The following is a 22,519-nucleotide window of genomic DNA, read 5'->3' on the forward strand; positions in this document are numbered from 1 at the left end:
AGGTCAGGTTGGACGGGGCTCTGAGCAACCCGATCTAGTTGAAGATGTCCCTGCCCACGGCAGGGGGGTTGGACTAGATGACCTTCAGAGGTCCCTTCCAACCCAAACTATTCTATGATTCTATGATCATTAGCCTACAAAATGCTTTCCACACAATGGGGGGGGGGAGGGCGTGGGAAACCAGTGAAATGTTTCCAGAGATGCAGGCAAGAAAGCAGGAACCTTTCTAAAAGAACTATCTGTGCAGATACAATTGCAGGAATGTGTCCTTAGACTGCACTTAAGTAAAATGCTTAATAAAATAACTGCTCTTCAAAAAAAAAAAGCAGATTAAAAAAACCCACTAAAAACAAAAAGGAAACACCAAAACACACAAAAAGACATTACCCACACACACACTGCAGTGAAAAACAAAAGCAGGAGATGATGAAATGAGATTTTTATTATGTTGACAGACCAGCACTATTCACACATAACAGTACCATTATTACAGAAATTACCGTAATTTCTACGGTACCCTGGTAGAAATATTCATAACTCCTTACTTCGGGCAAAACTGAAACTTGGGTTGTTAATCCTCTACATGGGTACACAGACCTCCTCACATTGGCTACTGATGTCTGCAGCCTAGGCACCCAGGAGGAAAACTGCTGGTGACTATATACCTGCTTTTTGTCCCCATACTCCAGAGTGAAGGAATACAACCTGACACTCCATTTTTACCTTCACAGCATGCAACCAAATAAGCTGAACGAATATAAGGAATATTTCAGCTCGCTGCTGCTAGAGACAAACAAATAACTGCCCTGGGATAAAGAGGAAGAAAGGGAACTCAGAAGGAGATGTAAAGCACCAAGCTATTGTGAATTCTGCTGGGCCAGTAAATTTTACGTATAACATCGGAGTTATGCCTGAAGGCATAATCCAAACTACCATATCTAGCAGGGTAAAGGCAGACTATTCAAGCCTTCAGACAACTGTAACCATTTCCATCACCACAGTAAAGGCAAGCCTTAACAAATGTGTAATATGCAGATATCTTTATGGGAACCACAGTAAAACTAAAAATCTGAAGTGTTAGTCCATTTTTAATCTTTCTCCATATTTTAAAACTAACAAGAGCTTGATTTCAGAATCCTACTTTTAAAATGAACAAACCCTCATCTCAGCTAAACTAGTGCATCACTGAATCAGAAATTGAAATTAATATCTGTATTACTATATGGAGTTTAACAAACAAACACAAAGAGCGAAAAAATTAATTATATTATGTCACGGTGTCTTTTGAAAATGTGCTGATGAACAAACTAGTTTAAGAAGTAGCTTAGTTTCAGTTTATGATTTTAGATCTATGGTGTCCCTTCATCATTTCTTATTAAATAAAATACATTTCCTCTCTTAACACCATAAACACGCTGAATTCATAATCTAAACTTACCAAATAGTAGCCAACTGAGTCTGTGAAAGGTTTGATTGCAGAAGGGCATTCCTTGCTTGAAATCCTTAGCGAAAGCGTAAAAGATTTTAATAAAAATAAATACTTTGAACAAAGATTCACATGTAGCAAAAAAATGGGTCATGAACTGGGGCATGTTTATTTTTAATATTAATCTAATCCATTTTCATCAGTGGCTGACAGTTGGCATTAATTCCAGGCTTAACAACAGGCATTACAACCTGAACACAATAAAGATGTAAATATTCTTGTGTACTTTTCACTCAGAGGACCTAACAGAAAAACTGCCATGAAAAATGGGTATTTATGGTAATCCCCACAGCTGTTACAAAAGCACAGCTGACTGTCTACCTAAGGCTTGAGCTAGCACACTGGAAAGCTGTCAGCTTTCCTTTGATAGCAAAGAACTATATACCTTTCTAGGCGGGTCGATGAAACCCTCAGCCCAAAATCAACTGAAGAAGATAAAAAGCACTGAATCCCTTTCTTGAAAGAGAGAATTGTCCTCCTTTTTTGTAGGCTAGGAAACCGAGGCAAAGGCTTGGTAAGGGCTTATTCAAAATGGGAAATCTAGTAAGCTACAGACATACATATTGACTTTACATCTACTAATTGCTCGGCCAGCGCTCTACTCACTGCAGAACAGTGAGTAATCCAGTTTTATAAGAACTCTCATAAAACTCTACTCTTGTATTAAACTTTGTGTGAAGTCTTTCGAAACCACCATAATGCAGTGGCACAGCACAAATGTCACTGAAAGTCAAGAAGGAATGACTCCCTTCAATTACTTTTGAAAAATTCCAATCAATGGCTGCAGTGTCTTTCCTGAACTGCTTTCTTTGAAAAGATAAAGCCCAAATATCTAAGCAATTATTAATATGTATACATAGGAGCACATGGCACAAAAATGATCGTGAGAGGTCCCCCATTTTACAAACTCATAAGAAAGAGTCTCAGTCCAAAGAGTGATGCTTGAAAAGTGACTGCTGACTTCATGGAGCTGACTTCCGCAGCCTTACGGTTCTCAGGCTCTTCTAGTTAGATCTCACCACTGCCACTCTTCTCTGGTTCCTCTCAACTGCTGCTGTAGCTTCCCCAGTCTACCTGGGGAGACTGCTGCCTCCTGAGGTCCCTCCAGGTCTAATGCAGAGCCCAAGCCAATAAACGGATACCCATTTCCATTTCTTGGCTGACTGGAACCAGTAGCTGAAACCCACTCTCTCTCCTGCATAGGTCTGAATGTCAACAATTTCAGCTTTTATTTCATATAGAAGTCAAATCCCAAGCTGGGATTCCATCCCTCAGCATGCGATGTTCCAGAGACAGAAAACACTGCTGGTTTTCCCCCTTCCATATCAAATGCCATACTCACCTGATAAATATCCACTCATACTTTTATCAAGACTGTTAAATTTCTGTCTGTATTTTAATCTGGAGGCCTGAGGAACTGCCCAGTCTGAGGATGCAATCTTTGGTGAGTTCCCAGCTAGTGAAGCACTAGAGGAAGAATTTGAACTGTAATACAATTTGAAAAAAAGAAAAAAAAAAGAAAAAAGAGATAAAGAAAGAACTCTAGGTTACTTGGCTTAATAAACAGGCATTGGAACAGAAGGTATATAGCATCTTCTGGTAACATAAAACAACTTCCACAAAGTTTTACCTCTGCTAACTTGCTCTAAATATTTTATTCACTAATACGGAATTTTACTGTGAAATTAGGGACACGTATCTAAAAGAAAACTCTTGAATTCAAGATCCTGTTCCCTTGGTATCACAGGCATGTATGTCACACAATTCATTGGTCCACCACTGCAAAATAATACTATAGGAAACCATAGGAAAACATCTCAACTTTCACAAGAATGTTTACAAGGGCTGTGAAGCACTGGGCAGATGTCTAAGTAACTTTAAGAGGTATGCAAATGAATAACCACGAGCATAAAAATTTATCTGATAAACTCACAACCAAAAGCAGCTTCTAAAGCCACTATATTCCACCTCCACCTCTTTCTATTAGTGACAACGACAGGCTGAATGGAGTTTTTCCAACTCATTCGGTTTCTGCAGAATAGCACTGATGGAGTGTTTAGTTATACCTATAAAACTTCTACATGCAACTCCCAGCATTTTCACAGTGTCCCATCTTTGAAGATCAGACAAAACCAGGTGCATCCAGCCTGCCTTGTTTAAGGTAATCCCCTACTCTGTCAAGTAAAAAACTATTTGCAGTGTTATCCAAGGCAATAAAGTAAAGAATGCTGGTATAAACAAAGCCTTCTGGGCACGATGCTGGATAGACATTCTTTGCATGGAATTAGAGAACGTGATGGTGAAAAAGCTGTCAACAGTAATACCGAAGAAGAGCTACTCTGCAACGCTACACCACCAGCAAAAGAAAGCTTTCTGACTAAAAAAAATCCCCCAAAACCAAAAAAAGATGATTACGGGCACACCCCATGCCTACAATCATCTTATTGAACATCTGCTAGCATCAGGTGTCTGTCTGTATGAGGAGCCCAAAGTTAGACATGCGTTCATCCTAGATGCCTTGCATCGGCAGCAGAGGTGCAAGCACTTCTGAGTCACCTTCTGAAACTGAGCTGGGGCGGAGATGCCCTCTGGACTGTCTTTTGGGACACTGTTCCCTGGGTGCCCAATTGGACAGATAAGCCTAGTCCCTCACTGTGTATGGCAAAGCTCTAAAAATCAGTGAAATAGGGCAGCTGATGACAAAGATTCATGATCTTCTATTATTCACAAAACAAATTCACAAATAAATATTTATAACAAATACTATTCTTACATGCCTGCTAATTACATGGTGCCCTCTATAATGAATGAGCACATCAATCCATAAACATTGCTTTTATAACCACTTGTTAAGTTTTACTTTTATTTACTAATGAGGTACATTCCCTTCTTTTTAGCATAGCTTTATCTCATTTGAACTTCTCACCTGCTTTGGATAGTTTTGTCAGATTTACTGAAAATATTATTTATTGTGCATATCAAAACAATCCATTTTCAGACTTGGTAGGTCTAATATGATAGACTAATTTTTAATTAATATACTCTGAAAATAGAAATGCTCTGTAAGTTTTGGAAGGCATACTACTCAAGTTTAAGATATAACCATTTTAAACTTAACATTCATACCTGCTAGATCCTAAATCGATTAGTGACTGTGCCTTCTGTATACTAGCACCACCAAACCCTCCTGCCATGGGACCTATAGAACCAGTATGAGGCAGCGCTGAAACAAACAAACAAACAAACAGACAAACAAAACAAACCCAAAAACCGTATTGCAACTGGATATAAGGCAATGATTTGTAATAAACACTCAAGGCTTTGACAGAAGTAAGAAAAGCTAATCAGTGCCTTGTTGTTAAGATTAACTAGTTAGAACCGATTTGACAAATGTGAACTTTGGAAAAAATACAATTTTTTTTTTTTTTTTTAACTCACATGCAAGTATTAGCATTCCTGTCTGAAATTAGCCACAGAGAAAATAAGATTCACAATTCCGAAAGCGAGTACTGGACTGTACTATACTTACTTGAAGAGAAAGGTACGGACAAAGGCTGCAGAAGGCTGGATGTTCCATTTGGCAATGAGGAGGTACTGACAGAAGGCACCAGGGGAGCAGCGATAACCAAAGGAGGGATGGAAGTCACGGAGGTCAGAGACATGGGAGCTAATGGTGTGATCGTAGACATAGACGTTGGCATGGACAGATTTGGCATACTACCCATCCCTAGAGCAAAATCCAACAATTCGTGATTTAATACTGCAGAGGCTCCAGCAAGAAATTGGCTCCATTATGCTAGGCAGAAACTACACAAAGCAACCTGCATCCAGAGGTACAATGAGCTAAAATAGATGCTTGTGTATAATATTTACTTTTTCTCTAAAGTTTAGACAAGACACCTCACAGAAGAGAATATACCGAAGAACATGAATTTAAAAAAAAAAAAAAAAAAATCCTTACAAGCAATTAATTCTCAAGGTAGGTTTAGCTAGTATTTCACAAAGGAACAAGATCTAGTTTTCTATAATTGCAGCTATAACTAGTTCTTCAACAAGCCTTTCCACGTCTGGCCCCCGAGAGAGAATTACAATGCAACTCAAAAGTTTTGACAATCCTCTACAGGGAAAAGCTGATACTGTTTCTGAACTAAGTCTCTTCCAAGCATCAGCCTTGGAAGAATCCGTACGGGTGAAAAGTCCATGCTTAGGGACCCATGCCTAGCAAATGGTTCGTTTAAGGCATTTGCCTGAAGCGAATAAGGGCACTTGAATTACTGGCTGAATCTTGTGGAAGACAACAGTATGCAGATGCTATGATGGAAGGTTAATAGGAAGTAATTGTATGCCAACCACAGCTATCTATAAATGCATGCACTTGTATACAAACACACAAGATTTACCAATGGGCAGATATTTTAAATCATGTATGTAATTAATATATACATACATTTAATTTCAGCATATGCACTAATTTTGTAATCCAGCTGAAGATACTACGTATATTTTGTTCTGCAAAACAACAAATTAACAACAGGCATGCACTGAATCCCAAAACACCGTCAGAAAAGGAAAAAAAAAAAGTTAAAATAATTATATTCAATTGATCATATAACCAAAATAGACAATCCAATTGATTTTGAAAAAATATTTGAAATAAGTATTCTACCAAAACTTTGACCTTTACTAAGTTTAACTTTAAAAACCCCGAGTGTAAATAGGTGAATGAGTAGGAGGGAGACAAAAAAAAGACCTTCAGTACAAGATGACAGCCTGCAAGTCAGATGGCAAATGTGAACGGCATTTTTGCAACTCATGTCAAAATGAATAAAGGAAAACCTTCTGTTGATTAAATGTCTTCAAAGAATGAAATTATCAAAAATGTCAATAAAGTGACTTTATGAATTTCCTAAATCAGAATATCTTTGGGTTTTTTTACTGATTCACTCAACTGTCGCGGTCAGATTAATGCTTGTATTTGGCTGCAATTAACTGTGTTTTTTTACCTCTGAACACTAAGTAATTATATATTCATAAGTACCAAAGCGAGCTGACATTAGCGGTGAAAATACTGGAGTTTGTTTCATGACAGGAGGGAGAACCGCAGGCAAATGCTGTCCTTGCAATTTCAGCTTGATGAGTTTCATGGCTATAGAGAACTCCTGTTGATCCATTTTTCCATCCTTGTTCAGGTCTGATAGTGTCCTTAAATATAAAATAAAACTAAATGAAAAAAGCCCACAAAGAAGAAATGTAAAGTTAACTTTTTCACTTAATGAGAAGCTTTTCTATCATTTATTTACTGCTTTTATACAAGAAAACAACAAACTTATTGCAACCCTTTGTGGATTTTTTTACAACATTCAAACCCTGAGAAGTTTGCAAATCTTAATTTTTCTAGTTTGCCAACCTACGGGTATTGAAGGTCAACCTGCACATCCAAACATAATGTTCATCTAGCTGTATTAAGTATAATTCACTTGGTAGTCTTCTGCAGAGTTCAGTTTTAAAGTTGCTGTATATTAAATACTTAACACCTGAGAAAGCAGGAAGACACTCGGAAAAGCAGTAGTCTCCTGCTCAGCAGATATACTTGTTGCTACAGATACGCCTCTGCTATGCTTCTTTCTATGCTACTAGCCAGACTAATTATTTTAAATTAATGTCTGGTAATGTAAGTAATTAATGCAAGAATCTGAAACAGGAGGATGCAGAAACCTGCTAAAGGCACTATATACCACTATGAAAATGGCATTAATTCACAAATAGTGGGTTTTTAAAGCCTGATATCCACACCATCTTCCTTTGACACTTTTCCAAATAAATACAACAGGAAATATATGCAACAGTGCATACATAAACAGACAACATTTCTGGTCAGACAGAAAATATGAAATCTTATAATACTTGAACATGTGAGGACCAGGCACAGGAATGTAAATAAAATTAGGAGGAAAAAAAACCCCAGACTTAATATTAAGCTACATTTTCCCTTTCATTCTGTTACTATTCAGTATAAAACCCCAAGGCCCTATGCAGAAATTTCCTTACCACTCTTTTCTAGGCACTTTAAGTGTCTGAAGAAGCAGCTAACATTGCATTTAGTTAGTTTCTTTAATATTCTTTCACAAGTGAGTAGTTCTTAATTATTACGAGCCTCCACTCCGTGTCTTTTAGCATGTGTACATCTTGATAACAACCAAGTACCATGAAATGAACACAGTATTCTAGTGAAGACTGAGAAGTTACAAAGAAGAAAGTGTCTGTTTCAAGTGTTGCAACCACCACATATATGCTGCAAAGAACAGCACTTCTTCCAGTTCCTGTATTACAGCATTGATTGGTATCTTACAGTGTATTATAACTGACCTTCTACTAACATTTTCTGTGGCTTTAGATTTTTTCCTGTCTTCTACTTTCAGTGTATTTTCCACTCCCAGTTTAGTAGCATATAATTTTCCCCACAATTAATCTTATTGCCATTTTTTAGTGGTTACTAGTATGTCAAACATCGTTCAATTTGGTATCTCCAGGAATTCATTAACCCATTATTTACCTCTTTTTCCATATTATTATTTAAAACATAAAGACAAGGCTTAACAATGACCTCTGTGGCAGTCCAACAGGCATTTCCCTCTATCAAAGCCTTGCAATTTATCATCGCTTTTTGTTTCAAGCACTTACTACAGTTTAAAAAGGCTGTGTTCAATATAATCTAATTTGAATTAACATCATAAGAAAGATTTTAAAAGATATTGCTTTTTAATTAAGTGTTGGTACACATATGGGCTCAATCCTTCCTCTAAATTTAATAAAATTAAAACAATTATTCAGACAACACTCCTACTTTGACTGCTGAAAGCCTCTTTGAGACAACACAACATACCAAAGATAGTATTTGAATGCCATGCATCTCCTATCTTAAAAAAAATAGTAAAGAATACCTTACCATATTTCAGCAAGGATTGAAGCTGGTAGACCTGACTGCAGAAAAAAGGTACGTGCTTGATCACCTGTGATAAACAAGACAGACAGACAGACTTTTACACTACGGACATAGATTTTCGGAAGACCTCAGCACTCTGTTGTGGGACAGATTTTCTAAAGGAACCAGCATGCTAGATGCCAAGCCTTCCAGTTTCGTACCACCTAACTCCTTCCCCAGTGACACCGATTGTCAGGTACCCATGTATTCTATAATCCTGAATCTTTGCTCTGAGAAGTGATTTCAAATAGCTATAAAAAGCTTTAACAGGTCACAAATCAACAGCTGCCAACAGTTTAATAGATGCAAGATTTAAAGAAGTAAAAATGACTGAAAATTTAGTCCTGACCCAATTACTTTTACAGAAAAGGACGTGCGTGCTATTTCTTTCCTTCTCCTTCATCCAATCTAACTTTAGCCAGTACTGCCTCTCTAGAAAAATTGGAAAAATACTGTGTTCTAAATAATAGTCTGTTCCGTCAGGGAACATCCACTATCTCAGTATTTCAGGAAGGGAATGGGAACTGTTGTGCAATTCCATACCAAGTTCCACATCAATTAGTACTGATTGAGCTGTTAAACAAACTTGTAATAAAACACGGTGTTTATGCTTACCTATGAGTGAATTACAGATGCTGAAAACTAAGACTTCAGGTTATTCTTTCAGCACTTTCTTCCCTTATATTCATACATAGCCTTTCATTTCAAGCACTTGCCAAATAAATAATGAAGCCCGCAGATGTACGTGCAGGTAAGAGCCGAGATGTGGCCTAAAGGTAGTCCCTCGGACTGCATACTTTTCAGCTGGTGGTAAAGTGAACACCAACCTCCCAGAGCTGTTTGGCCAAAGCAGGAGTTAGGTATCACTTAGCCAGAAGATGTACATGTTCCAAAGAGACAACTTCCCGCTCTTTCCTCAGTCTTTTTGGGACCAAAATGAGGAAAAGCAGGGACAATGGAGTCACCAGATAGGACACTAGCAGGCAAATAGCAGGGTAGGAGTGATCAGGGCTGGCCTGTAGTGCCCACCCGCACACAAAGAACGGGGCATTCTTAAATTAAGTCATCTTTGCCAGTGAAATTGAACCTTTTCTTGATGTCACAAGCAGACTCTTAAATTTTAAAACTGCAAATTCTGAGGTGCGCAGCAACATGACCCAATTGTTTCAGAGGGGAAGCAGCTGAATGCAACTGGAGCTGACAGCAGGCCATTGCAAAATGCCATTAGCCGATCCAGAACCTGCTGAAGGCCAAGGGTTAATAAGTTTCAAGCACTCATTAACAAGGACAGCTGTCAGCATCTCTCTCCCCGCCTCCTCCCCCAAAACAAAGATATCTAACAGCACAGTATTCTCTAACACTGTTCAGACAGAGGAGAGCCACTTCTGGTGTCTCTGGCGTCACTTGCCACAATAGCTACTGTAAGTGCTCCTTGGCAGCCTCCCATCTAAGCACAGATTTCGCCTGACACTCTTTGGTTTTTGAAACCAGACAGAATGGCAGCACATAACCACCAGCTACAGAAGCGAGAGGGTTAATGAAAGAGCGTTCCTGTGCCAGGCTTTACCCAAAGCTTGTAGAAGTTTAGTAATAACCCGTAGCTGTTTGCCCAAAGAGTATGGTTGTTAGTCACACAACAAAGGGCTAGAAATAGGATGTAGTTTTCAAACTGTTTTACAAAGATACTTATGTGTACATGGAAGTTAATGTGTAATGCAGAATCTCAGACCAACCTGTAATGTAGCCTCCCGTGGGTTTAAGGCTATCAAACTGCTTGTCATGCTTGGCCCGCTCTTCAGAGGTGATGGCCCATATGTTTGGGCCTCCTAAAAAAAAAAAAAACAAACCAAAACCACCAAACAACCAAACAGATTGAAGACTTTTAAAAATAATGCATGTCACTTGCAAAATAAAAGCTTGGCTTCTCAAGAGACAAACTTAGATCTAGACACACCCAGCTCCTACCAGTTTGGCAAGGACGTTATGAAACACAGACCTGCTTCCCAGATGTGCAAGCCCTAGCTGAGACAATTCCTCAGCTAGATTGCTTTACACTCGGCTTTCAAACAAGCTCTGTCATCCTTCAAAGCTGGTGCAAAGCAGTTTCCTGTTGCTGCCGATTGTTTGCAGCCCGGGCAGGATGCATGTTGCTCACCATACCCTGTGTGAGCCAAATACTGCTCTGGTTCGCCGGTAAACAAATGGGATTCAATGTCACTTAAAGGTTCTCATACAGAGGGGGAACACCCTACAGCTGCCAAGAAGACTGATGCTTCATCTTGCCAATACTCTAAAAACAAAATTGGGACTGCTAACAAAATTATATTGCTTTTGTCTGACAAAGGAGTAACATCCTGGGTTGTTGTTGTTTGTTTTTTTCTTTTTAAACAGCATACAATTTCATCTTAACATTTTTCAATGCTTGAAAAAACAACCTATAAAATATTACAGCCTCAAAGTAACAAAGAGAAATTGCAGGGAATAACCGTGTTTACAGAGCTGTGCTGATATACCAGGCAGAACCAGAGTGACTTTCAGAAACGCTCCAACCTGCTGTATAAAGGTCAGGGTGTGTGTCCTTTACAGGAAAAGCAGTTTGCCAGAAATAATTGGGTTTGGTTTTGGTTTTTAAGTAGGAGGAAGTTTTAGTCGGGAAGCTCTTGACAAAAATATAATTTTTCAAATAAATGAATGCAAGAATTAGCAGAAATTCTGAATGGAAACCTCCAAAACAGCATTAAAAGGTTATTACTTAAAAAAAAAAAAAACTTTAAAAATACATTCTGCTCAGCATTACCACTTCCAAAGAACTGTTAATCTGTTCCTCAAGTATTTGTATTGCTCACTAAAAGACAGTCAAGGGAATAAATAGTCCTTCTAATAAGATACTAACAAGTTGCTTTAAAAACCACGGCACTTCAGGAAAAAGAGTTACTATAAAATGCTTCCTCTCTTCCTACATAAACCTAGTTTCAAAGCTTTGAACCTACAAAATTTCAACAGCTCTTTTCACTGTTTTTCCAAAAGTAGTAACAAAGCTAGCAGACTGGAAGCCTGACATACATGCCAATATGCACGTGTTAATGATGTTAATCACCTCGTCTGTGTTTATCCATATATGCAAACACATTTTCCAAAAAGGCCTAACGTCTCCTCTTAAGGAGGTCCTGTTAAGACCATCATTCATATTTACCAATTGAATTCTTTATTCCTGTTGCTTAATAGGGAAATATAAATAGTTAAAAAAAAAAAAAACACAAACCAAAACAAAACAGAAACTCACTGGGGATATGAATGACAAAAAAGTTGGGAAGGCATTAGGATACAACCTCTAAGCACCTGAATTTGGAGTTTTGCTTCCCTCTCTTCAGGATCTACTGTTTATTTGGGGTTTTTTTTTGTGTGGCCTCAATAAAAGGTTTTTCTTGCAGGCTGCATAAATCTAGATTAGATACCGATAATTAATTTAAATAAATCTAAATCAGATTCCTAAAATTTGATGGGCAGTACAAGTACTGCCATAATACACAAATGAGGACAACTTACGCCCAATGGCAAAAATTAGAGCAGTACTCAAATCTTTTTAAAATGTTAGTTTTAATATACAAATGGAAAGTGCATAATGTGGTTAATGCTTACAGAAATTATCTTGACAAGATGAAGAAATGCTCCTAAAGCTGTCAGCAGCAACTTCAGAAAACTTGACCAGTTTTTTCATATACGGAAAATAAAATACTAGCAACATCACATTTTCCTATTTTTTGATCACCTTTTGAAGCAGGTAGCTACAACACTCCTAAGCTTTTTAAAATCAGTGATAGAAGGATTAAGACCACCACAATATATTCATGTGGTCAGTGGCTGCAAAGTGCTAAAAACACAGTAAAAATTCCTTCACTGGAGTTACTGGCACCACCGTAGCTTCTCTAAAGAATCCAATTTACATTGTAAGGGAACTTCTGTTTAAATATGTACCAAAATGCACAATTTCCTATTTATATGTCACAAAGTAAGCAAGAAGATGGCATTCAATCTTGAAACTCTTCTAGTATATTTCAGCAAAACATCCCTTTGAATAAAATCCGGTAAATGATGTTTCCTCTCAAACTACGAAATTCAAAGTTCTACATGGCATTGTCTCGAATGTGTTAAAATTTGGAGTTGAACGAATCACCAGATTCACACCTGTAGCTGTACGACAACTGACATTAACTTCTCACTCAATTAACATTAACATCTCACTCAAGAAGCGTCTCAAGATCAGCATTCACCCTTCATTCTCATTTCTTACTTCATTAACGTGCCCCAAGAATCTTGCTGGTTTTTGCACACTACGTATTTTGTGCCCTTTTGCTCAGAGGACTGCGATCGCTTTCCTCTGACTCGCAGAGGTGCTGGGCGCAGGAGTGCTGCCATTGCCCCAGTAACCTCGGGATCATCGCAGAGCTCTCTACAAGGCAGAGCGTGTGGGGTGCACGACTGCTCAGCGCACCCCAGCTCCAGCTTTGCTGACTCTTACGACTGTGCACTTCACACTACTCATCCTAGCCCAGGCCAAAAAAAAATATCAGTGCAGCCATAACAAAAGGCCTTCAGATGAACAGTACCGTTAAAATTATGCTGTTCGCATAGTTTATTCGTTCCCAAATTAAACACACAAAAGCATTTCTTCAGCAACCATCTCCAAGACAGGTTTCTTGCAAGTATAAATTTAATTCAAAAAAACCTTTGACTGTAACCAACATTATTATAGCAACAAGTGCTTCTAGCACAGTCCTAGCGAGCCAGTGCAAGCAGCTGCTGTCACAGCAAAGTGGTAACTATGAACACACGTGTTATCAAAATTACATCATGTGAATATTTCAGGAAACCGAATATATATCCTGCAAAGGCCAACCTGCTAATAATTTATTTTCAAAGGTATGAAGAATTTCATATTTTCCCCACCCCTGAGGACAGAGGCTGAAAATCTTTTTTTCTGGTTACTAATTCCATAAAGATGCTCTCGTCTACTGAGGTCTTTTATATGTATGGAAGAAAATAATGTAGTAGACGTTAAAACCAAAAGCAGACCTCTTCCCACATAATTTCGCTGTTTTGCTTAAAAGTAAATATATAAAAATGTACATACTGTGTAAATATGAATTAAAAGAAAACACATGCAGTTCAGACAATTTTAGCCACATCTCTCTTTAAACCTATCAACATTCAATAATACCTTGAAATTTAAGAAGTTTAAAAGGAGATATCAGAGCACCTTTTAATTTAGAAGTTTGAATGAAAACATGTACTAAATTCCAACCAGAAATGAGATAAGTGGTGGGGGATGAAAGCAAGGCATTATCCAAACAAAGTCCTTCCAAAGCTGTGATTCCTTACAAGCTAAGCCTAGAAAGTAATGGGGATTTTTTTAGCAGGAATTAGGATCTAGAAAACAGCGTATCTCCAAGTGAGCACAGATCTCCGAGTCTGATATTGAGATTTTTTGATGCTTGTCTATAACTGAACAAAATCCCAGAAAATGAAGTTTTAATCTGAAGTCATTTAAGAGACAGTGCTTGCCATTTTCAGCCTGAACTAGAACAAGTCATTGTTTGATGAATACAAGTTAATAACCATTGGACAATTAAAACTTTTTTTTTTTTTTTTTAAACCCAAACATTAAAAACCACCCAATACTTATGGTAGGGATCCACAGTGTGGGCATTCAAGCCCCACCTAACTCTTCTTATTTAAAGGATTCACTGTTTTTTTCCAACTCCTACCCCAATATGCAACAGAAACAAAATTAAGAGCATAGCACAAGAGGGAAGGTGAAAGCGTTGCAAGCACTTATTTTTAGCTTAACTAGGTGCTCATGACTCTTTTGATGTTACCATTTGGAGATACACATAAGAAAAAAATCTATGTACAGAACGTGTCATTAAAATTAAGATTCCTCAAAATACCAAGCAAAAATACCGTATCGGTCTATCTGAAATTAACACTTTGAACAACGGGCATCACAAGGTCTTGGCAATTCCACAAAGCACGTCACGAAACCATTCTTCAAAGTAATTGCCATGTTTACTTATAGCACAACCGAGATCATCACAATAAAGACTTACCACAGACAAAATTAGTTTGAAACTCAGTTCTCCTGTGCAATCACCATCAAAACATGCTACAGTCCTCATGAATATTGTGGTTGTCTCCCAAAGCTACCACCAGTGGTAAAACTGGCCACTCGGCATCATCACTGGCCATTCAAATCATCACAGCTGAGAAAAATTAGACTGCCTGGTTTACAAACAACCAAGTTTTGGGTACATCGAACTGTGACAAAGGGAAGACTACTCCTTTTCTTGGAAGGACAAAGCTGCAGGAAGCGTCAAACAGAAACATCTGCCATCCAAGACAGTCATCTACACTTAACTAGCTTAGCTCAACATTTTTTTACACTAACACGCCTTCAATCCCAGGCCTGAGAAACGTCTTGCCCGTAAGCCAGATCCAGCCAAAGAGAACAATTAATTTTGCCCAGAGACATTGCTGTTGTTCCTTCCTCACAGCCCCAGTTCCTACTCATGGCAAGTCATACACAAATCACAAAACCAAACTGCAGGCATCTTCTTTTTGCAGACACCTCTGATCACAGGATGGGGCAAGAGGCACACATCTCCTTGATGGAGCAGTGGTGAACCTTTGGCACTCCAGAGATTCTGAGCTGGCACCAAGTAGCAGTGAACTACAATACCTTTAAAAATCAGTTTAGCATCAGAAATCAAAATACAGTTGCTACTACATGCTCTCATGACAGGCTTTGCTGCAGCCAATGAACAGTATGTTACTACTTTTCTGACTTAGCTTAAGTTTCCTGGAAGTTTGCATGAGACAAGTAATTTTTTCCCAACTGTAGATGGTATAATTTTGAAGGGGGAAAAAGTACAATCTCTCTGACAAGAAGATATCTCACAAAATCATTATTCTTCAAAAGAGGTTACTTGGCAGTCTCACAACTTCATACATGAAGCAAGAGCCACCTAGATGAAGCTAACGCTATATTTGACTACACTGTATTTTTAGGAATCAAAACTCAAGAAATGCTGAACTTGGAGATTTTCCCCACAAAGATTCTCCCTTGAATAGAGTAGCTATTTGCCTTCACTTGCTTTTCCTGTTTATGAAAAAACACATTTCTATGTTAGTAACACTTTTGGAAGACAGATGTTGAACTATCTTTTCTAGAGAAGGCTGGTACTTTCAGAGAAGACTGTGGATAAACATCAGGACTGGCAAGTGTTCTCAAGATCCAACATGGGCAATCTGGATTCAAGGTCCAGAAGTGTCTCAGCTGATTCCTTAAACCAGATCAGAACGCTTGGGCGAAACCAACACAGAAAGCTCCTTTACATGCTCACTCCACAGCTCTACAACACGTTCAAGAGTTCAAAGTCACATGTGGATTCTACCCACGCAGAACGTCCATACAGAACGACAAAGACCCACAAAACAACATCATTAATTTCATACCTTCAAAACTTCTCTAAAGATGACAAAATACCTACTGACCTCACCTTCATGTAACAGGTATTAATATGTACATCAACGTGGTAGCACTCACAGTTTTTTAGTGTTGGAAACAAATGACTATGCTGGGGATTAAACAACATTTTCTGTTCCTTTAAGCTGATTTTAAATAAAAGACACCTTTCTACGAGAGAGCATGAGAGTCTGTTTATGGCACGATCACAGCACTTGGTAGGAGAGCTCCAGAAACGCCTTTACAACACTGCATCAGACAGGTAATCTTCTGAAGAAAATAAAGGACTTACTTTGATGGGCTGCCAACATCAGAAACAGAAACAAACACTGTTCCTTCCTTAAAATGGTAAGCTGCAATTGAAAAAGAAGGGAGAAAAGAAAGCACAATCCTAGGAAAAAAATAAATAGACTTGAAAATGCTCTGTGAGACCTCTGCCACTGGTTAGTACTACCAGTAGGCAAAAGGTAGTTGTACTAAAAGTGGTACATTGTACCAAAAGTGTACCAAAAGAGGTACGTCCCTCACTACAAGAAGGACGTTGAGATGTTGGAGCGTGTCCAGAGAAGGGCAATGAGGCTGGTGAAGGGTCTGGAGAACAAGTCTGATGAGGAGCGGCTGAGGGAACTGGGGTTGTTTAACCTGGAGAAAAGGAGGCTGAGGGGAGACCTCATTGCTCTCTACAACTACCTGAAAGGAGGCTGTAGCGAGGTGGGGGTCGGTCTCTTCTCCCAAGTAACTGGCGATAGGACAAGAGGAAATGGCCTCAAGTTGTGCCAGGGGAGGTTTAGATTGGATGTGAGGAAAAATGTCTTTACTGAAAGAGTGGTTAAACATTGGACCAGGCTGCCCAGGGAAGTGGTTGAGTCCCCATCCCTGGAAGTATTTAAAAGACGGGTAGATGAGGCGCTTAGGGACATGGTTTAGTGGGCATGGTGGTGTTGGGTTGATGGTTGGACTCGATGATCTTGGAGGTCTCTTCCAACCTTAATGATTCTATGATTCTATGGTACTATTAGCGAAAAGGACACAGGCAACTTTTCACTCATGGAAAATCGTCAGACATTGCTCACATTCTCCAAAGAATGGTGTTTGGTTTTTGCTGATAGGCGTTGCTTGTTTTTCTCTAATAAAAACTACGCTCCTACACGCTACAAAGTTAATTAACTCAACAGAGATAATAAACCTAAATTGAAAGAGCATTCCTTGTACACCTAAGTCACGAGGATGAGTGATTATACCACCACCTTTTTAACTATCCAAAAAACTAGCATTAAGCTTCATAATGACCCTAAATAAATATTTATCCCCATGTTTAAAGACGGGGAAATTTCAACACAGACATGCAGCAGCGTGCCTCAAGCTGCACAACAAGGGGTTTTCCGTAATGCAACCAGCAATCGCATTATTGTTTCCCATTAGAAGCCTCGAGAGAGTTGCCTGTAAGACAACTGAGAGTAAGACATATTGGGATAAATCTAATAATTCCAGTCGTCTTCTGCCTGTGTTTGTAGATAAGTTTACCACAGAATTATTTATTACAGATCGGATTTAATGCTCCCAACTGAGATGTTGAATCACACTTCTAATTTTTCCTTAGTGGTGAGTAAACACTCTAGGAGTCTGAAAATATACAGAACATCTTATCATTAGTCTGAATTTCCCAATTCCTTATCAGTGTTATTGCTATTTTCAATATTTGCTTCCCTCCTGTGCTGTTGATTTTTTATATCAAACGAAGGAGAAAATCCTGACCGATAATAAGCATTTATGCTTATTTAGGTGTGCAAATGTGTTATGAACTACTACTGCTGTGGCTTTGGGTCCACCCCAAAGTACCACCTGCTCTTCCTTGAGGAACGCACCTTCTATTCCCAGCTCCCATGTTCTCGGGCCACAGCAGGAGCTACGTGCAACCTCCTTTCACAACGCACACATTAATCCCACTGCTACTTGTCCTACCAGAAATGCTTCACGGAGGCTCTCAGCATATTAAGCACCACTGCAGCAACTGCCAGAGGAAAAGGGTATGTCTATGCTTAATGACAACTTCAGCAGCTTCTTTCATGTGTACACAGTTAAAAGGAAACACCTGTATCTAAAGCATGTTAAACAGAGGGAAACACGTTTCTCCTTCAATTTTGTATTTGCACTAAAATTACAAGAATTGTGCCCACTGAATCCAAGAGGATTTTGAAAGATCTTCAGGTGTCTCTGATGTGCTATCCCAAAATAACTGTTACCTGCAGACAGGCTGTTAAATAGCGTCAGGAAAGCGGAGAGCTATACCACACAGATTTGGCCAAGAAATGTCTGCTTAGTTGAAGAGCATGCTGACAGAAGTGTGGACAAAGCAGCAGCAGACACATTGTATTTTAGGGTACAATTCATACTCTCCACATTATGTACAGGATTTCTAGATATTTTGGTGTAGTGGGAATCCTCAGGCTCAGCAGTTCATTAAAATCAAATATTGGGCTTGGTTAAACTAACCTCCGGCTCCTACAAAACAGGAGCAGAACTCCATATGATGCAGTATTTTGCCTGATGATATGGTCATTGGCATCCCCCCACTTGATACACAAAATCTATCTGTAAAGGAAGAACATTAAAATTTCTGTGCCGTGCAATGATCTCAATGTAGAAACATAATCCTTGCTTTTAGAATGAGTATAATCCCTAAAACAATTTAGAGATACATAATAGTCTCATCCATGCTAACAGTAAAGATCCACTTGTTTTCTGACTTTTACAGCATGACTTGACGATTCCAAAGCACTTAAACTATCAGTTTATAATAACAGGATAGTATTTCTACACTTTATAAAAATCACAGAATCATTTAGCTCATTATTGCTATGCATTTGCAGAAGCTCCTTTTTAATTAAATTATTGCCAAGCTCCACTGAAACATAAAGCAACACACCAAGCAAGCAAAATATTAAAAAAAAAAAGGCAAAACACAGACATAGCACATTACAGCAATTTTACTTGATGATGTGTAAACAAAAAAATCTTTTTTTAAAGTACTAGTTTTCTGTAGAATTTGTGACGACTCAGTCAATGGTATTTTCTGAAGTTTTAATGAAACAAGTCTCCTACCTCTCATCAAAAAGTGCAATTACTGTAACCTACAATGTTGGTAAACTCATACTTTATTCTTGAAAGCTGATTTAACTTTTCCCTTTCTTACAAGAAACAGTTGGCACACAGGCTTGCCTTAACCTAAGCCTTCCCCATGTCTAGATTCAATACTAGCAATAAATATAAAAGTATTTTCTGCCTAATTCCAGAAAAACAATGCCATTGAAATAACCTGTAGTTGCTGAGTTACTAACACTGAGGCAGCACATGAAACAAGCCCATTCTTCCATCCAATGACATAGCCATGTCTTTGCCCAGAATCATAGAAACATTTAGGTTGGAAAAGCCCTTTAAGATCATCGAGTCCAACCATTAACCTAGCACTGCCAAGTCCACCACTAAACCATGTCCCTAAGCACCACATCTACACGTCTTTTGAACACCTCCAGGGATGGTGACTCCACCACTTCCCTGGGCAGCCTCGTCCAGTGCTTGACAATCCTTTTGGGGAAGAAATTTTTCCCAATATCCAATCTAAACCCCCCCTGGAGCAACTTGAGGCCGTTTCCTCTCGTCCTTTCGCCAGTTACTTGGGAGAAGAGACCGACCCCCACCTCGCTACAGCCTCCTTTCAGGTAGCTGTAGAGAGCGATGAGGTCTCCCCTCAGCCTCCTTTTCTCCAGGCTAAACAACCCCAGTTCCCTCAGCCGCTCCTCATCAGACTTGTTCTCCAGACCCCTCACCAGCCTCGTTGCCCTTCTCTGGACACGCTCCAGCACCTCAATGTCCTTCTTGTAGTGAGGGGCCCAAAACTGAACACAGTATTCGAGGTGCGGCCTCACCAGTGCCGAGTACAGGGGGACGATCACTTCCCTACTCCTGCAATTAATACTTTTGGATGGATTTTAGAGATGGAAAAAAGAACGAACAAAAAAGTCACACCAACAAGAATCCTTCCAACAGAAGGTATGAAAAGTTCAAAGCAATATTATCAAGGCATGAAATAAGCATACTTTGCCAAATTCTCCCCTACCAGCTGCAAGACCTGCCTCCATTCATTGTTAAGGTAAGCATACTTCCAGCTGACAGACTCCATAGCCTTCCTTCCCAGCATGACACAGAAGGTGGAAGATATGCTTACCCTTCAGTTTAGGACAAGTCAGAAGCTTTTTTTGAGTAAACTCCTGTCAACCCGTATAGCATCAAAGTCTTCAATGAGGAAAATAAAAGTTTTTAGTCACCATGTTGGAGGAAAAAGCCCAGCAGAGCTTAGACTAAGCTTTTCTAATTCTGAAAATGTATTTTTTACGCTGCTGCTGCTTACCAGCATTCAGAAAAAAACCCTACAACTTAATTAAAAATTTACAAAAGGATAATTTGTTTAATTATTGTCTAGCAAATCTCTGTGGAATGCAGCAAAACTAATAAGATTCAGGTGAGTTTCCATCTGTGGCAGTTAGTAAACCTTCCCACGCTGGGAGAAATGCAGGCAGTAAAAATACCAGACAAGAGCATGCAAAACAAACCTTGAAATTAGGTGGAGTAAAGGAAATGATTCTCCTACAAAAACATACGCTGACATAAAATCAGAGCAGAACTCTGTTCAAGGAATATTAGATCGCTTATAGCAATTTTTGTAGTTCTTGTCATTATCTGGCCATTAGAGTAAAAACGACACTTCCCGGTTCTCAGACTGGAGGAGGAAGTCTGGGACTGGGAGAAAGGCTGATGGGCTATATTTACAACGGAGAATTGGGATACAGACTTGAAAGGAAAGAGGAAAAGAGAAGAACCACCAAATAAAAAAAAAAAAATTACACAGGAAGGGTGGGAGAGAAGGAAAATGAAGAGGCATTTCCCGAATGATCTGTAGAATAAAACTAAATTAGGAGATAATTTAGGAAACAAAACACAGTAACGACCCTGCCAGCTCAGACTGAATATTCACCTGGCTAAGCTCCCGGCACTGAGTGACAGGCTGAGGCAAGCACGTGGTGGTACTTCCCCAGGACGTCTTCTCAGCCCCCAGTGTAGCTCCTGAACCAGAGGTGGTACCTCATTAATGGAAGGAAAAGCCACCTATCTCTAATCGCTTAAGGAATCCAAGTAACCTTTTGGCATCCACAGCTTCCTATGGCTTTCACTGTTTATTTGACACTGTGCAAAGTGCTCTGTTTGTTTGATATCTGCCAATGGTATTTTCATTTGATACTGGTTAATTCTTGTGTTATCAGAGATTAATTACCATTCCCTTGCCTACAAGATGATGAATGACCTTGAGAAGGTGACATCCACTGTATCCACCATCCCCACCGTTTCTTTTCCAAGCTGAAATGTCCTAGTCAATGTAATTATTCCTCACATGGAAGCTGTTCTGTATCTTTGATCATTCTCATTACCCTCCTCTGAAATTTCGAGTCCTAACAGAAAGAAAACATGTAGAGAAAGCTGGAAGAAAACACAAAGGTAACAAAAGCATGAATAAGAGAGTTTGCTTAAACAGTACTCCTTATGTTAAATTACCAATTAGCAGAACCTGCCAACTATATCCAGTACATACACAATACTGCTTTCCCAGCACACTAGGGAGTTTGATTTTAAATATAATAAATTTAAAATTGTCTAATTTATGTTCATAAAACCTTTGGTATTGGTTTATGCCATAGTCCCTAATCCTGCCTCCACAGTGGCTCATAAGGCCACTTAGGGAATAGAATTAGGAACAGAGTTCTTTCCTAGGTATTACAGTTTCTCAACTGTCAGAAATCAGCAATTTGGCAGACATCTTGAGCCAAAAAAGCACAAAAAAAAAAAAAGATTTAATAGCCATGGCATAGATCTTTCCTTCCTAAGTTTTGATTCCATGCACTTGGAACTTTTGGTCCCAAAGCATCTTGAGACAGTGAGTCCCAAAACTGAGTTGTTCATTACATGAAACCAACCAACCAACAAACCCATTTTCTACTGCCTGCCTTAAGCTCAATAATTTCACTAGGTATTGCTTTCCTTTTCAGTTATGAAAAAAACGTGAATATTCTTTCCCTTGTTAGCCTTTTCTATACTATTATGGCTTTACAGATTTCTGTCATATCCTCAACTCAGCTCTCTCTTCTCTAAACTAAACTAAACAGCTCTAATCCATTTAGTCTCCCTTAACACAGGAGCCACATTCTCTCTTTGGCCATCTTTTTCACAGGTATCCTTACTCCGTATCTAATTCTAGGTTTTTGCAGAGCCTCAAGTGTTACAGACAGTGGCAATAACAGAGTGGATAATTTCCAGAAAGGTGAGCCTAGTGGATGTTGAGTTATCTTCAGGTTAGGTTAAAAAGTACTGTCCGTGTATTTCTTAATCCAGTCTGAATACAGAGAATGTGAGAAATAAGAGGAGTAATTCTTCTGGCCTTCTAACCCACATTATCTATATCAGAAACAGTTTATACATT

At 38.9% G+C, this 22,519-nt stretch overlaps 1 protein-coding gene across 1 annotated transcript in view; it reads right to left on the reverse strand.

Moving 5' to 3' along the window:
* ITSN2 (intersectin 2) overlaps positions 1-22,519 on the reverse strand; it is an 89,577-nt gene that overhangs the window by 45,938 nt on the left and 21,120 nt on the right. Inside the window, exons 3-9 of the mRNA XM_009319659.1 lie at positions 10,202-10,294; positions 8,433-8,496; positions 6,525-6,688; positions 5,016-5,213; positions 4,613-4,709; positions 2,829-2,971; positions 1,439-1,502 (exon numbers count right to left, since the gene is read on the reverse strand). Coding sequence (XP_009317934.1) covers positions 1,439-1,502; positions 2,829-2,971; positions 4,613-4,709; positions 5,016-5,213; positions 6,525-6,688; positions 8,433-8,496; positions 10,202-10,294 — 823 coding nt within the window. The remainder of the gene's footprint in view (positions 1-1,438; positions 1,503-2,828; positions 2,972-4,612; positions 4,710-5,015; positions 5,214-6,524; positions 6,689-8,432; positions 8,497-10,201; positions 10,295-22,519) is intronic.

Source organism: Pygoscelis adeliae, unplaced genomic scaffold, assembly GCF_000699105.1.
Source record: "Pygoscelis adeliae isolate BGI_AS28 unplaced genomic scaffold, ASM69910v1 Scaffold121, whole genome shotgun sequence".
Taxonomy (NCBI): domain Eukaryota; kingdom Metazoa; phylum Chordata; class Aves; order Sphenisciformes; family Spheniscidae; genus Pygoscelis; species Pygoscelis adeliae.